This window comes from Notothenia coriiceps, unplaced genomic scaffold, assembly GCF_000735185.1.
Source record: "Notothenia coriiceps isolate Sejong01 unplaced genomic scaffold, NC01 NC01_scaffold00037244, whole genome shotgun sequence".
NCBI classification, from domain to species: domain Eukaryota; kingdom Metazoa; phylum Chordata; class Actinopteri; order Perciformes; family Nototheniidae; genus Notothenia; species Notothenia coriiceps.
This window is the reverse complement of record NW_011369945.1, coordinates 19143963-19159894: the sequence shown is the minus strand read 5'-3', so window position 1 is coordinate 19159894 and position 15932 is coordinate 19143963. Positions and strand designations below refer to the sequence as shown.

General features: G+C 39.8%; 3 protein-coding genes across 3 annotated transcripts in view; 2 read left to right on the top strand and 1 right to left on the bottom strand.

Annotated features, from left to right (window-relative positions):
- gstr (glutathione S-transferase rho) overlaps positions 1-8854 on the top strand; it is a 12254-nt gene extending 3400 nt beyond the window's left edge. The window contains exon 6 of the mRNA XM_010793813.1: positions 7786-8854. Coding sequence (XP_010792115.1) covers positions 7786-7918 — 133 coding nt within the window. The 3' untranslated portion in view covers positions 7919-8854. The remainder of the gene's footprint in view (positions 1-7785) is intronic.
- On the top strand, positions 584-4579 carry LOC104964912 (protein FAM98B). The gene is made up of 7 exons (XM_010793812.1): positions 584-674; positions 2636-2761; positions 2846-3096; positions 3188-3268; positions 3449-3565; positions 3866-4012; positions 4118-4579. The coding sequence occupies exons 1-7, from the start codon at positions 599-601 to the stop codon at positions 4262-4264; spliced, it is 945 nt and encodes a 314-aa protein (XP_010792114.1). The 5' UTR covers positions 584-598; the 3' UTR covers positions 4265-4579.
- A 3404-nt stretch (positions 8855-12258) lies between the features above and the next one.
- On the bottom strand, positions 12259-14676 carry LOC104965388 (bicaudal D-related protein 1-like). The gene is made up of 3 exons (XM_010794344.1): positions 14266-14676; positions 12604-12819; positions 12259-12294 (listed from the first exon to the last, which is right to left on the bottom strand). The coding sequence occupies exons 1-3, from the start codon at positions 14509-14511 to the stop codon at positions 12259-12261; spliced, it is 498 nt and encodes a 165-aa protein (XP_010792646.1). The 5' UTR covers positions 14512-14676.
- Positions 14677-15932: the final 1256 nt, after the last annotated feature.

Sequence of the window (15932 nt, the reverse complement as noted above, 5' to 3'; positions counted from 1 at the left end):
GAGGAAAGTAAAGCACAGATTTGTATGTGTTCATTTTGTTGTTGTTATAATGTAATCTTACTTAATGAAATAACGTTCTAAACAAATTCAATTGTTTTCCTTTTTTAAACATACGATGTAAGGCTAAGTCATATTGTATGAAAGCCACATTTTTGTTTATTTCTTTCCACATAATTCATGTAGATTTAATTATAACTAACTACTTGTTGTTATTATTGTTTTAATATTTATTGTTACTTTCTTAAATGTTATATTTTAGACTAGTTGCGTTACTTGTTATTGCACAAACCCGGTCAGTCAGCAGATGGCGGTATGGCTGCCTCCCGTGCAACTGTAAAAAGAGGCAAGCACACACTTTGAACAGCAGTATTTTTTATCAAAGCGTTGTGAACTTTCTGAGTTGTGTGAGCTGCCATACTTTCAAAACCGATCTCATATCACCCTCTGAAGTGACAATGGAGACGCAGCGCGCGAGGGACGGTTTCACATTAAAGTCTTGCTTTTTACTGCTTGCGAGTGTTTGCTCGCGTAGACTCTCAGTTTGTCTCACCGTGCTCACTTCTGTTCAGGTACGGCAGCGCTGCCCTCTCTCGTGTGAATGCTGATGAATCTCTGCCCGCTGCGTCACCTGGCTGACTGCAGAGCTGGGCACTCTGTGTCGCAGGAGCTGCAAGGTTTCTAATCATAACTGTCCTGTGCTGCAGCGTGCTCTATGGCATTCGATTATCTTGTTTGTTTAACCCAAGGACACTATACACGACAAACACAGGGAAGCCCTCCTTTAAGTACATTCTAAGTAAGGCCATTATCTTAAAAACAAAGAGAGAATGTCCAGAAAGATGTATACACCACTCAATAAAGGGATGTGTGCACTTTCTCAAACCAGTCCAGCTACATACATCAAATTATCAAGAACTTTTCCACTATGTTGGCATTACACTTTTTTCAAGTAACTCAGGTGTGTTGTTCTTTCCAACAATGGATTTTTACTTTTCTTATCCTGCAATTTCCTTTTTCACTTTTTGGCTGATCAATTGCTTTACACCTAGGGGTATCTGCAACTAACATTCAACGAGGTCCAGTTAGAGAAAAATCTCCCCATGTAACAGGTCCGGAACATCAAAATGTCTTACTACTTGCTTTATGGAATTAGTGTGATACCTATGAAGAGCCTGTTACTTTGATCCACGTTTGGCATGTAATGCGAGAGAACGGACTGCCAATCAAAATAAAGAAAGTACAATTAAAAACAACAATACTTAGGTTGTCCCATTAAACATTGAACGATACAAGAGTATACAGTAAAATACTGTGGATATGTGTAATGTTCACTCTCTGGCTGCATGTTAAAATTAAAAATAAGGAGAAAATAAATAAAAATAGCTTTGTGGAAAATATGTGCATCCTTAAAAGTGCTTAATTTTAGATAAACAAAATAAGTGTGTAGCAGCAGGCTTGAGTTTCCCTTTTTCCTTGTTAACCAGTTTCACATCATGACTGCTAACAGTTTCAGAGCCGATTATAGAACAATATCAGTCTTTACACATCATAACAATTGAACAGTTTTAAAGTTTCTCTTTCTTTCCCTCTTATATTGCAGTCCCTCACTCACTTTTTTATTATTATATTATTCAGTGCGAGAATTGAGCTCGAGCTTGTCCTGCCAGGAGTTTGTAAATCTGGGCTGAAATGGTGTCAGGGCCATTCTCATACACACATGCAGGTGCTCATTGGTTAGCCTCGGTTAGCCTGCTCAGTGCCCTGGAACGATATTTAGTTTTAATTTTGGTCCTGGTGGACTGATAATATTGGGCTCTGAGACTTATTTTGTGTGACCTCAGTTCTGACTTGAGAGGGAATGTTTGGTCAAACACTTTTGTGTTTTGTCTCATAGTGGCGTTTTGCCACTTTTAATGGTCTCTGAACAAATGAGACACACTGGCTCTGTGCTCCCAGTGGGCAGGATGAACATGAATGAGTCTCTGTCCGTCCACTCAGGGTTAAAAGCTCTGTTCTCACTGTCCACTTTCCTCTTCTTGGAGAGCGCCATGTGTAATTATTTGTCTCTGCCTGTCTGCCGCTAACATGCCTGTTCACTCTCCTCTCCGCTTCTCTCCCTGTATCGCTAATTATTCTCTTCTTCACTCACTTTTCCTCTCCGCTTCTCTCTGCCATCATCTCTTCTTCTGTGTTTCTCTCTCTGTATCGCTCACTCCTCTTTTTCGCCCCTGTCGGCGGCGTTTAAAATAGAATCCCCCCGTCAAAATTGAAATCCCCTATTAATGTATTGATTATAGGTCTGGGTCCGGATCCGGACCGCGGTCCGCCTGTTGCCGACCCCTGCTTTACACCAACCTCAATATAGGCCTATCTGCAACAGGCTAATATCTGTCCATCATAAATCAACCTGGAATATAGATTTACCAATAATATTCATGTAGTCCAAAGAAAGATGCAGATCAAAGTTACAAATAGTGGTACATTGCATGAATGAAAGTCAGGTGCCATGTACTTTATTATACTGTACAGAATTGTATTATCCTGTTCTTGTTCCATTTTGCTGCGTGATTATTATGTATATGTATATTTATATTCATATGTATAAATTAGATTGCCTTGTTTTCCCTTTTCTTAGATTCAAACAGGACAGGAGATGTCTTGCTGGTGGGAGAGTTGAGAACTTTACTGTCAGACATTGTGTCTCCCCTCACTGTGCTGGCCTCAGACGTGATGGGGCCGTCCATCCTCAACACAGTCACTGGTGAGTAGTGTGCTTGTAGTGCCAATGGATTGAACATTTCATGCACAACTTATTATTATCTTATATATTTTTTCAATTCTTTAGAGTCCCTTGTGTCAGAATTGCAAGCAGCTCAAATATTGAAGCACAAAGAATTGCATCCAGAGGACAAACCCACAGAAGAGGAGTCTGAAAAAGAGCAGAGAGTTGAAGTAGGATTGACTGAGTTTTCTGAGGAATATGAAGAGGATGCTGACAAAGACAGAAGGGAGGCAGAAATGCAGGGAGAGTGGATATTACTGCTGCACGCCCTCAACATGGATTCCTCCTGTCAATTTACAGATGTGTTGAGTGAGGTTAGTCTGATATAATGAGACTTAAATGTTTATTTCACTACTTTTAAACTGAGAAACACAAAGTATTTTTTCAAACGTTATTTTGATGCAGGTGGAGGCGAGGCTCACTCGTCTACCTTGTGGAGAAATGACCAAACCACTTCTCAACAGCAGCCTCAGCTCAGAGCAGTGGGTATGTTGCCAGGGCTTTTACCACTTTATTATACATCATATCAAGTCATATAACTTACGTGTTTGCTGAAAAACCTTTTCTGAAAACCTTAACATTTGACTCAGGCAATTATACTATGAGGTTAACGATATGTAACTATAACATGATATTCAACATTACATTTTACTTTCTGCCTCACAGGTGCAAGTCAAAAAGATCAATCAAATTCTGTCAGGGGACTATCAGTGTCGACGCCAAATGATGATCAAACGCTTTCAGGTTACTCTCGAGTCGTTTACATGGGGAGACAAACAAAAGGTGGGCATGACAAATCATTGCATCAGTTAGGACTGAGTTGGGTTTTATTGAATGGGTTGTGCCCTTGCGATGCATATGCATGCACAGCTATGCAGCAACCTAAAAAAACTTCCCATAAAGGAAGATCGCTTAACTTTCAAAGAACTTGTTTTGTAAAATGTTCCTTTGCAATAATGTTTCAGGTATAATGTTTAAGATGTTTAATGTTGTTTTTTGAACACATGTCTCTGAAAAAGACATTAGATATTGACTATTTTTCTGATAACAACATTAAAGTTAGATTGGTCCTTTTATTTACAGGAGAAAGTTGAAGCGCTGGCCTCAGTGCCTCCTCTTTCGTCGCTCAGCGGTTCCTCTCAGGTGTCCCCGTCTCTTCTGATGGCCACCAGAGAAGATCAGTCCTTCATTGAGATAATCAAGTCTGCAACAAGCACACTCGTCTACAAGGTACAACAGTAAACAATTACAAACCATATCTGTGATTCTCAGCGTGACATCTGCAGCAGCAGCAGCAAATAAAGATGGTTATTAATTATTCTTATGTCCCACTAGACGTTGATGGGCAGTGTTCCAGACAGAGGTGGACGACCAGGAGAAATTGAGCCACCAATGCCAGCGTGGGAAGGTCGTAGAGCGAAAGGACGTGGAGGTGGACCGAATCGACAAAGATTTTCAGATAAAAAGAAAAAAGGGAAATAACAGTGACATGTATTTTTCTTACTGCTAATTTGAGAAATAAGTAATTATCTTTCTTTCTTTAAATTATTTTTATTAAATGAAATATGGCTGTGGAATGCTGCATTTGATATACTTTTGTATTTAGAAAAGGTTTTCCTAATTCTATTCTATTTGTAGTATTATAAAAACCTGACTATGTGCTTTTTTTATAATAACTTCCTATTGCTACAATTGGTTTGCAACCATTATGTGCAAAATAATTAGATTATTTATATGTTTCCTTCGCACATTAATATATAGGTTTGTTTGCCCAAAAATAAACCTACTATGCACACATTTATTGTTATTTTTGATCATTTTATTGTTCACTGTTAGTAATGCTTTGATGCTGAAGACAGCCTGGCAATCACTGTTTGATAACCAATTATGTATAGCTCTCTTTTTTAGTATCATTTTTAAGGAAATGCCTTGTTAACAGGTACATTCGTAAACTCATCCAATATAAGTATGTAATACTTAATGAACAATTGACCATATGTGTTTCTTTATCCAGTTTCTCATTAATTTATCTTATTATTGTACTGTATATTTTTACACAACAGCTAAAAGCTACATCACTGTGGCTGATGAAAGCGCCCTTGTGGTTTCCGTCATACCGGAAGTTACCCGACAGACAATAACTGTAACACACGGAAAGTTCCAGTACAGCGTTTTGGTTCCAGTTAAAGGTCGACTTTATAGCCGTCTGTTGTTTTCAGCTAAACAACGCACAAATAGACAACTAATTTAAAAATGCCGAGAGGAAGCAGATCATCACGGATGGCGCCTCCTGCCAGGTAACATTTGATGTCTCACGTTTGATAAAAGCCTTGCAAGCTGTCAGTGAAAATGCTAACGGCTAACTAGTTTAGCTTGATTGCTTCACCGTTACGTGTGTTAGCACTAGTGCTAATCAGAGACCTTACCTATTAGATTAGCAGCTTTTACTCACTTATAATCATTAGTTTTGTACATCTCAATGTCTTCCTTTTCTACCAAGAAACTGGTGATTGCTTAGAAATTATTGATAGATAATGAAGGTCACAGTATCTACACGGTAATCTGCTCATGCTCTTAAAATTATTCAAACAGAATGATTAAATACTGACGACGAGGATCAGTTTCTCTTCAACCTGACATTAAATTAAAACTTTTTTTCACTCACTTTTTCTTTTTTGTTAAGACACATTTCAAGGCTAAACCTAGTTGATACCATATTGTTTTTTGTAATGTAAAATAATATTGATATTATAAAGGTTTAAAGATGTTCTATCTTAGACCTTTGTATGGCTTATTGATTCAATATGTGCTGAAACTAATTTGAAAATACGACTAAATAAATTATTAGTTGGAATGATTATCTCAAATAATTGATTAGATGATTTAATTAAAAGATTAGAAGAGTTTTCCACAAATACTTCTGCCAAAGCACCATTTTAAATGTTCAATAAGACTAAAGTGAACCATTATTTATTTTACCAGGGGGGCAATCTTATATCAGCACACACAGGTTGTCAGTTGTTTGATGAATTGTGATTTTGCAGACGGTCTCCATCACCACAGCCAATGTCGAGGGCTCCACCTCCCATGGCCAGGGCTGCCCCACCTCCCTCCTATGCCCCGGCTCCAGCACACGCTCCTCCGTCTGCTGTGGGTGCCCCAGCAGCACCCAAGCAGCCCGGTATGTTCGCCCAGATGGCGACTACAGCAGCTGGAGTGGCAGTGGGATCTGCAGTCGGACACGTCATCGGCAACGCCATGACTGGAGGTGGAGGAGGAGGAAACTCAGAGTCTGCCAAGCCTGATGTCACATATCAGGTAAATAAACCCTGGTTTAGCCGGTGGTAAAGCTGGAATAATGAAGATCTGATTAGGGTGTCTGGAACATGTTAGGTAGCAGTGACAAAAACAGGTGTGGGTGTGTTTGGGGGTTGATTTGAAGAGGCAAAACTGTTCCTAGTCCCACACCTGTGACCCATTTTACCAGTTTGTACTGACCTCACTGAGCACAGGCCTGCAACCTTGAGCTGCTGTGCTCTCAGTGTTTGGTGCCCCATATTCCTGCTCTATAGCACGTCAGCTGGATAGAGGAGTATATAGTGCTTTTCCTGTTTTATCCTTGTTATGCACAATGTTGATTATTCTCTCAGAACAAGTTAAATAACCAGGGCTCTGGGTAAAGCTCCAGAATTGGTTTGGGCAACCGCTTGTATCACCTCGTGGCACAGCACATGTCTGTGAATTCTCCGGCCGAAGCTCCAAATAAACCATCAGTTGTTTGCCATCAAAGTACCAGCTCTCTCCGTGTCGCTCCGAGTCTCCGTCTCCATTGCTTCAGAAGTTTCCATCACCACATAGTAGCTACACTTTTGTAGGAACCAACTTAGTTGTGTTATTCGGAGGTCTGGATTTTGGTGAACCATTGTAGTAATCAAAGTAAATGAGTTCCCGTCATGTGCCTTGTGTGTCCTTCAAGGAGCAGAACCAGCAGTACCCGGCTCAGCCGCTAGTACCAGCAGCAGCCACAGTCCTCCATGTACCAGCAGGAGGCCCCTCAGAGCAGCAGCAGCTCCTATGAGCTGCAAAACAGTTCATCGAGTGTGGCCCCAGAACCAGCCACGACTACAGCTCTGCGAGGGCTTTCAGCGCAAGGTGCTGCAAACCAGTGCAAGATCCTAACCTAATGGTGGAGTTGAAATGGAATTGATCCAAAGGTGGATGTAAAATGCTTTTGATATGTGTGGTCCTGGCATAGGGATTGGCACTAAGGGTGTAATTGTGGACGCAGGGCTAGCAAATACCACACATCACTGAATTGAGTGTTTTTATTATCAGGGACACACTGAGTAGACCAATTACATGAGTGACTGGGAAAAAGCTGTGGAACCTCACTATCCATCGTAGAAGAAATAAAAAATAACAAAGCTTTAAAATCACGGAGTTACCGACTTCACAAGGCCGTTATCAGTATAGATATATTTTTTTTTTCTGTGTGTGATTACGCACGCGAAGACCTTAATGATTTTGAGACCCCTCTATTTTAAGTCCTTTACTCAACTCAAAAAAATATGGTGTGACATATTCCGCCCTGATCAATAAATAGTAAAATACATGCTGTTTAAAGCACGACGCTAGAACAAATAATCTCCAGTAGTGTCATCTTTAAGAGTTTAACAGTGTTTTATTTTACGGATATATCGGGAATAAAGTTAATTTGGCAAGATAACCTGAAATCGACTTCTAAGGTTGTCCCACGCTTTAATCTTGTACCACGTTATTATTGTAGCAATTATATTTGTNCCTGCAGACCAGAAAGAAGGTAAAGTTGAAATCGAATGCTACCTCCGCTCCGCCTCCTAAACAAGGCCCGCCCCCCCACTGACACTTTACCCAGCCACATCATAATGTGGCTGGGTAAAGTGTCAGTGGGGGGGCGGGCCTTGTTTAGGAGGCGGAGCGGAGGTAGCATTCGATTTCAACTTTACCTTCTTTCTGGTCTGCAGGCTGTCTGCTGAGCGTTACCCCAAACTGGGAGAGTACTACGCTCTGCTGAAGGACCGCCCCAGCATCAAAGCCAGCTGGCCTCCTCACTGGCTGGAGAACCCCAAGGGACAGGACACACTGAAAGACATCTGAGACCCTCACACACACACTCCTCAGTCACGTCTGCTTGTGATGCTTTTGCTTTTTGCAAGACAACCCTTTCATTTTTCAGAAAAGAAACCGTGTTGAGGTTACGATAAAAGATTTGTATGTTCCAAATATATCATTGTTCCAAGAGCAGACTTTTTTTTTTGTTCATTTAGATTTTACATTTAATTAAAAGGCTGTGTTTCTGTTAAATCTTGGACAACAAATCAGTTGGTAAACACAGGCTATGTTAAAAATAATAAGCAATTTTTCGTATATCAGTTACTCACCCTGTGCTACCTTGAATTCTTGAATATAACTTATTCTCTCGTCACAATGAACGCAAAATCTAAAATCAGGGAAAATGTTGAATGAATTGAAGTAAATAGGGGCTTGCTCAATGTAATCCAACTCGGATCAGCCATGCAATGCAAGAAAAATAATGTTTGTTTGTGAATTTAAGGTAAAACAGGATCAGATATTGATAAAAATTGCAACATTTGGCCTTGAAGTATTAATTCAAAATGTTATGTTTGCAGGGTAAGTCCTTCACCATTCATCATTTGGATATTATTTAGCGTTGTTTGTTGCAAAGTTAGAAGGTGTGTTTGACTATCATCAATTTCAGTTTACTAATGCCTTTACACGCCACTATGAGAGTACTTTAATGCATTTTTGCTTATGAAGCTAGTTCTTTAGGTTGATTGGGTTTCTACCAATTTTGCACTAAATATCCTCCACTAAAACTAACGTGTCTTGCATGCTGTTTGTATGCAATGCAATTTAAACCCATATATTGGCTCTAGAATTCCACTGGGAAAAATAAAAACCAATATGTGACTGCTGGAGATGTGATGTCTAAGAGTAATGATGTATTAATGTTTAAACCTTACTGTTGCTGAACATTGAATTAACCCAATAAATACCACTGTTCAAGGTCAAGTCTGGAATAGTTATTTAATCTCACACATCAATAAATAAAGTAGGCCGCGTCTATAAACCCATGACCCAGTTTATTCCATTGCCCACGCTCTGAACAAAGGAGAGTGAAATGCTGTGTTACCATGACTTTGCATACAAGATATTAAATCGTTTGCATACAATCCAAATGATATCACTTATGTAAAGTGCACACCTTAAAACAAACATAGCTGTGCCTCTTCTTTGTTGAGTGGTTTTTATTTGCTTAGAAACTTTGGTTCAGGTCCTGAAAACTACCACAGCAACAGCAGCTGGGGATCAGAGCTTCATTTGTTATCAGCTTTGTCATTTTATTTGAAACTGATTAAATAACTTTACTGGCTCCAGCAAACTGCTGCCTCTGCGACATGATGCACTGCATGCTTCTGGTTGTGACAACATAAGAAATACTCTGGTAATATGTGTAAACATTTATCTGATCTGAAGTCTTTATTTGCTATTGTAGGATCAGTGTTTGGAAACCAAAGTGAAAAGAGTAACACATGAATCAGTATCCTAGTTTCCTTTAAAAGTCTGAAGACACTGCCACTCTTCATTGATAATGAATATTGCTGATATTCAGCCTACAACAGAAAATAAATCCGGCATGAGGACACATTTTCGGACTTAAATTCAGGTCAGGTCAATCCCGTAGGCCGAGGGCTGTTTGGGCACTTTGATGACATCACAATCCTCTCCAAACATCCCAATCAGCCGCCAGTCTCATGCACTCCACCACCCGGACACCTCTTTATGTCTCCATTCTCCTCTTGGCCTTCCTGCACCTCTTCTCCATGTATTGCACCGTGCATGATGGTATTTGCTTGGGACCTGTTTGATCTTCTCTATAATGCCTCCGTGTCAGCTGTGGCCGTCGATCCATTCATCCCAATCTCATGAAAGCAATATCAGGAACGCCTTGAGGGAATCTCTTTGGAACAAACGTTACCACCACGAGGCTGTTATCCTAGTTTTTCATGTCCATGAGAAGAATACATACTGTACATGTATTGGCAAAATAGCTTTGCAAATGACTGGCTTCACGTGTTTGCGGTTATTGTATTTGAAAAATGTCTCCTTCCAAACCTAAAACACGGTGCACTTACCCAGTAGAGAGGCTACTACAACCACTCATTTATTTATCCTTTGAACAGAGTGGGATCAGTCGTCTCTATGGCATGTGTACACAGGACACAAGCCAACATATTAAAAGTGTTCTAGTTACATGTAAAGCAGAACCTTTGTGCATTACCAAATATAAAACTGTTGTATTGTAAACACCATTCCCTTTATTATTAATCTGGTGTGTTTTTTCTAAAGAAACTGTTCGTCATGCTAGCAAAGCAAAATGAAGAGAAGGAGCTGACACATGCACACACAAGAAAGACAACCTGCATACTGAAGAAGAAATGCCATTGTCAAAAAATGTATAAGATGAGACGATATGAAAAGTTGCAAAGTCACACACATGCCGTCATGAAATATGGAGAAACGGATGCTGTCACATGATGTTAGGGATTTTTTTTGCAGCTTTGCAAAGTTATCTTGTGAATGCAGACCATGTTCAGACCAAACTGGTGGAGATAGTGATTTCCAAATGTTTAAATATATGACTGATGTCATGAATAATGTGTTGATACTGGCAAGTCCACACTGTTTAGAGTTCAAAGACTGGCTCAGAGAAAGAGGCACAAACAATCTGCATATTATGTGAAAATGTGAACAGTGGGCGCTCTCTTTTGATATCACACTCAAATGTAGGGTTAATTTGAACAGGTGCTGTGTTTTCATCCAGTAGCGACTTCATTGTTTAGATTAGATAAAGTGCCTGAGCCGGTTTCCTCTGTGCGTGCAGGGCTGAGTGAAAAGTGCTGAGTCACCATGAGATTTCAACAGTCAAATTTCAAGATGATGAAACGAGCACTATGGGTAGAAGAGAAGTAAATCACTGCAAGAATAAAACAACAACAATAAACCAAGATTATATTTATTATTTACTATTTTAAGTATTGCTTGTTAGAATGCTAGTACAATCACTTTTTATTAGAACATACTAAGTTCACTGACTATGGCTATTGTAAATTACATTTCGAGTTTATAGGTGTTATTATTATAGGTGCACAACATCTATTGTTATTATTTCAGTGTTTTATTCAAGTTTTTCTTTCCTTTTTTTCCATCATGTCATTGTCACGTCTGCAAAACTGGGATCAAAGAGTATTCAGGCAAGCAAGAGAAGTATCCCCTCCTCATATGTGACTTTACTAATGCCTGTGAATACAATTAACTTAAAGCATGATCCACATTACATTAGTTTAATGCAGCTACTGAAATATGCAATATTATAATATGACATCACGTTGTATTGACCTAACAGGTTAACATACTTGGATAGGGTGTGAACCATCTTAACTTTCTTGAGTCGCAGATCTTTGGTGATAAAACAAAAATGGGATGGGCCATAACTCCACCAATGGATGCAAAGGAGTGGAGCTTGTTATATAAGCATGCATCTCACTCATTCCACATACAAGTTACAACTTCTCCCTCCACTTTCAGCTTCAGGTGTTGCAGTCCACTCTTAAACCATGGCCAAGGAAATGACTCTGCTGTGGGGCTCCGGCTCTCCCCCCTGCTGGAGGGTGATGATCGTCCTGGAGGAGAAGAACCTGAAGGGATACAACCAGAAACTGCTCTCCTTTGAGAAAGGGGAGCACAAGTCAAGCCAAGTCATGGAAATGAACCCTAGGGGACAGGTACGTTTACTAAACATTACCCAGAGATAATGCACGTTCTCCTATAGTGTCAGTCTTCTTTTTCTTGCATGCACACTGTATTATTTTTTTTAATAACAATGTGTTTTTTCCACTCTTTTTCTCTCAGCTTCCTGCCTTCAAACACAACAATCATGTCCTAAATGAGTCCTACGCTGCCTGCTTTTACCTGGAGGTAAGCAACTGGTCCCATTGTTCATCTTGCACCCCTACTTAATTTTTTATGAAGACATATAACACCAAGGAGTTAACATGCAGGAAGGGTCCCTTGTGAAGTGTTCAACAATGCCTCAAAGACAAAGAGTCACCTTACTCCTCCAGACGGAGAGAAACCGGAGCTCCTTGCAGCTGTGATCATAATGGTCGTTCTTTCAATGTCTCCAACAACAGAGCCAGTACCAATCCCAGGGAAACAAGCTGATCCCTGAGTGCCCAGCTGAGAAGGCCATGATGTACCAGCGCATGTTTGAGGCTAACACGCTCGGCCAGAAAATGGGTATGTTTATCCTGACATGCAAAGCAGACAGTTGACCCTGCAAATGTATAATAACAATAATACATTGCCATTACATTTTGAGCCAATTGGACTTAGTTTAATGTCTAACCAGGCTGCTACTGCTCTTTCTCAGTCATATCTTTATGACTTACCTGATGTAGTTAGAGTGGTGCCTTATGGGACTTTGAACTGGATTGCTCTTGGCAACAAACCCTGTGCTCTGTGGCCTTCAGACCACTGAGACTTCATGTCTTCAGTGAATCTCCGAGGGAGCTCAACTTCACCCAAAGGACCTGACTAATGAGCTGTGTATTCACCAAACGTAGCCATTGTATCATGCATTNGCCTGACTGTAACAGTGGAAGTCAATTCTCCTTTAACCACTGTCTACAGTTCAGACAGGATAACACACACACACACACACACACACACACACACACACACACACTCTTGGGACTCACAGTGTTGAGCTGATCTCTGAGTTTCTGTGTGTGCTCGCTGTGCTCCAGCTCGGCTCGGCTCTTGTCCCTCTCGGCCTCGCTGAGGGTCCGGGTCAGCCGCTCCACCTGGCCGCTCAGCTCCCTCACATCCCTCTCCAGCTCGCCCACCTGGCTCTCCCACTGGGACTGGCAGCCCTCCAGCTTCTGCCGCAGCTCATGCCTGCCCTGCTCCAGCGCCTACACAACACAGATTCAGAGTGACGGTTAACTCAACATAGGCAGTTTATACTTTGCATTGGACTGAAATTATAATGCTTCTAAATCTGCCTTGTCAGCAACAGCATGTCATAATAACAACGTTCCTTATTTGAAAAGGAATCTGAGGGACAGAATGTGCCAGGAGGCCTTATTTAGAGCTTTGAAGGATCATCCAAATGAATTATTGCTGGATATTTGTATTAATAAAAAAACATTATCTATTGCACTGAAATGTAAAGCATTTAATTCATGTGCTACAGAAACATCAGTCAAATCTGTTTTCATATATTTCATTATAGATAAAACTATCATTCATCTTCTAGGCAGATACCTTCTTGCCACATCTTTATTGCACTTTGTAAACAGTACGGATTTAAGTCCGAGTCATCGCTGATAAGAGTTGGGTTTAAACATCTGAAGGGCCAATCAGCATTCACCACGAGAAAAACAATCAGGCCATTATTTAGTCTGTCGTAAGGCTCGGGTATGTGATGCTGTGCAGTAGGCAACACCTTAACAACAAATATAAACACAATTAAAAATCTCACAATTTCATTTCACTCGCTGTCTCTTACTTCAATGCTGTTAGATGTTGTCCTAAAGACATTTATTGAATTTGGAGAATCATCTCTGATCTCTTTCAGGAGTGTTCTGATGCTCCCAGTAAATATGTGGGTTCTGCTGCTGCAGTTTGCTTGTAATTGATGCACGAGTTAACTTCTGATGTTTTATAAAACTTTTGAGTCAAGTCAGGTTTGGTTCCTCTGCAGCAGGTTGCCAATTTATTTCACAACCTGTAAAAATAGCTTGCTGAGAAACATTTCTGTAAATATACTGTTGTAGTCAGTGGAAAAACACAAAAGAAAATAGTAGTTTTTATTCCTTTTGTATGGAAATGATAGCTTTATTCAAAGTAGTATCCTATGGATCATATAATGGTGTTGAGATTAACAATAGATTTTGGAATTTATAATGAATGTTGTAAAGTCTGCTGAAGATGATACTGAACGGTGTCTATTGTTTCTCAAACGTGTATTTTTCTCCATGTATTTGTCACATGTTGCTGTTTATTATTACAATTGAGTATTTAAAGTTGTCATTTGGATATCTAATACAAAAGAAACTGCCAGCTGTATGTATTTTTCAAACATACAAATTGGATTATGCTCCGATATGTTGTAGGCCTATTGTTTTCTTAAACTTGATTGTGTTACTAAATTGGCCCTAGGGTCTGATACCAGTTATAACAAATGAAAGCGTTGTCATTTGTTAATCCTAAAAACATTTTCATTTTCACCCTCCCACTTCAAGCTTTATCATCAACCACATCGTCAAAGATTTCTTAATACACATATTTGAACACAAAGCATGTATTATATTTAACATGTTTAAGCAGTTTTTGTGAAATAAAGCATACAGTCTTACCTCCAGCTTGTCTGCGTATTGTTCATGAAGTTTGTCGCTCCGCTCTTTCAACTCACGGTTTTCCAGAAGCAATGCGTTTCCCAGCTGGGCTGCCAAAATAACCTCTTCCTCCTTTTGTTTCAATGCAGTCACAAGTTCATTGGGGTCTTGATAATCTGTCATTTCCTCCGACTCGTAGTCGAAGTAGAAATCGTCCTCCAGGTCCATTTTTTTGGTCTTGAAGCTCCAATCATCCAAGCGATCCATAATTGCAAAACCGAGGAGTTGACTTAAACAAAACTTTCTAAGTTAAAAGTGTTTTAAAGACACAGAAAAAAGCTAAAATAGAGACGCACAGGTGGGAATAAGTTCGTCCATTACACCTGTGTTTCTGTCTCAGTGTCTGTCTGTGTTTCTGTGAGTGGAGCTGACGGTTTGAGCTCCTCGGTGAGAATTGGTTGCTCCGTCTGTCAGCAGCACATGCCATGGTCTCCAGGGGGTGTGGCTTCCTTCCGTCACCTGGGAAACTGTTACCAGCCAGAAGGACACCTGTCCTGCCTCCTGCCGCTAAAGGCTCAAGGTGTTGTTGCTGGTATATAGTGGAACATTAACACAAAGCTGAGAGACACACTAAGTTTAAAAAAATACTACTTAGATATTTTCAGTCAGTGTGAGGAGCACAGAGTAACCTTAAAGCACAACTGTGTCAATGAAGTCCCGTATTCAAAATGTTAATTAAGTTATTGTAACCAGGGGTGTTACTGGGATCTAGTAACATTGGGGGCTTAGATATATCTTATCTCTTATCTCTATAGTAGACCAATCTACTACAAAAACAGAAACATATATGGACATAGGTTACTGTATAAAAATGTGCAGATGTAATAGTGTCCTTTCCATGTTAACATTATGTTAAGTGCGGGTGGACTTCATATCCTCTTCTCCTCCTCCCCTTAATGTGTGATCGGTATGAGGGATGAATATATTCAAAAAAAAGTACATATTCTTTATATCGTAAAAAATAAAGTATTAGTAGGCTACATTAATTAGAACTAGGTCTACTTAACATAGTTTGACCTAGCTTTTAATAATCTAATATCTCAAGACTAATCATACTATACACAAAATCATTTCCATATTGTATGGTCAAATATTGACTGACTTTCAAGATGATTACAACGAGCAATTATTTTAAACTGTACACTTATTCAAAATGTTTTTTAAGGGTTATCATTTGTAATATATCCTTCTCAAATGCAAAGGGGTGTTTATAATTATAATTATTCATTTAAACTTTACATTTTTTATTTTACAGCACTTTTCAAAACCTGATTAAACTTGTCTGACAAGAAATATTAAGCAAATCATGTTTTAATTTGTATTAGGCCATTTTGGAAATGTTGGCCTAACCGAAAACATGTTTTGTTTTGGATGCCCAGAATATATTATATTTATAAGTATGGTACAGATAATGACGAAGTGAAATCCCTGTTTCCTTCATCCATCCACCCAACAAGTGCACAACAGGTCCACCATGTGTGGAGGGTCTGCTGCTTCCCTGAGGTCAAAGCTCAATCCCCGGAGGATTGAATGCAGCAGGGGGGCAGTGTCAGGGGAATAGAGAGACGCAGCATCCTGACGCGTGGCAGAGCTTTTGTTGTTAGACTCAGTCCTGTCTCCATTGTTCC

Coding starts and splice junctions, on each gene's coding strand:
- LOC104964912 (XM_010793812.1), top strand. CDS start 599: ATGCTGATGAATCTCTGCCCGCTGCGTCACCTGGCTGACTGCAGAGCT. Junction 3,269..3,448: donor GCCTCAGCTCAGAGCAGTGG/GTATGTTGCCAG, acceptor TCTGCCTCACAG/GTGCAAGTCAAAAAGATCAA. Junction 4,013..4,117: donor CAAGCACACTCGTCTACAAG/GTACAACAGTAA, acceptor ATGTCCCACTAG/ACGTTGATGGGCAGTGTTCC.
- LOC104965388 (XM_010794344.1), bottom strand. CDS start 14,511: ATGGATCGCTTGGATGATTGGAGCTTCAAGACCAAAAAAATGGACCTG. Junction 12,820..14,265: donor AATACGCAGACAAGCTGGAG/GTAAGACTGTAT, acceptor TGTGTTGTGTAG/GCGCTGGAGCAGGGCAGGCA. Junction 12,295..12,603: donor TCAGAGATCAGCTCAACACT/GTGAGTCCCAAG, acceptor TAACTACATCAG/GTAAGTCATAAAGATATGAC.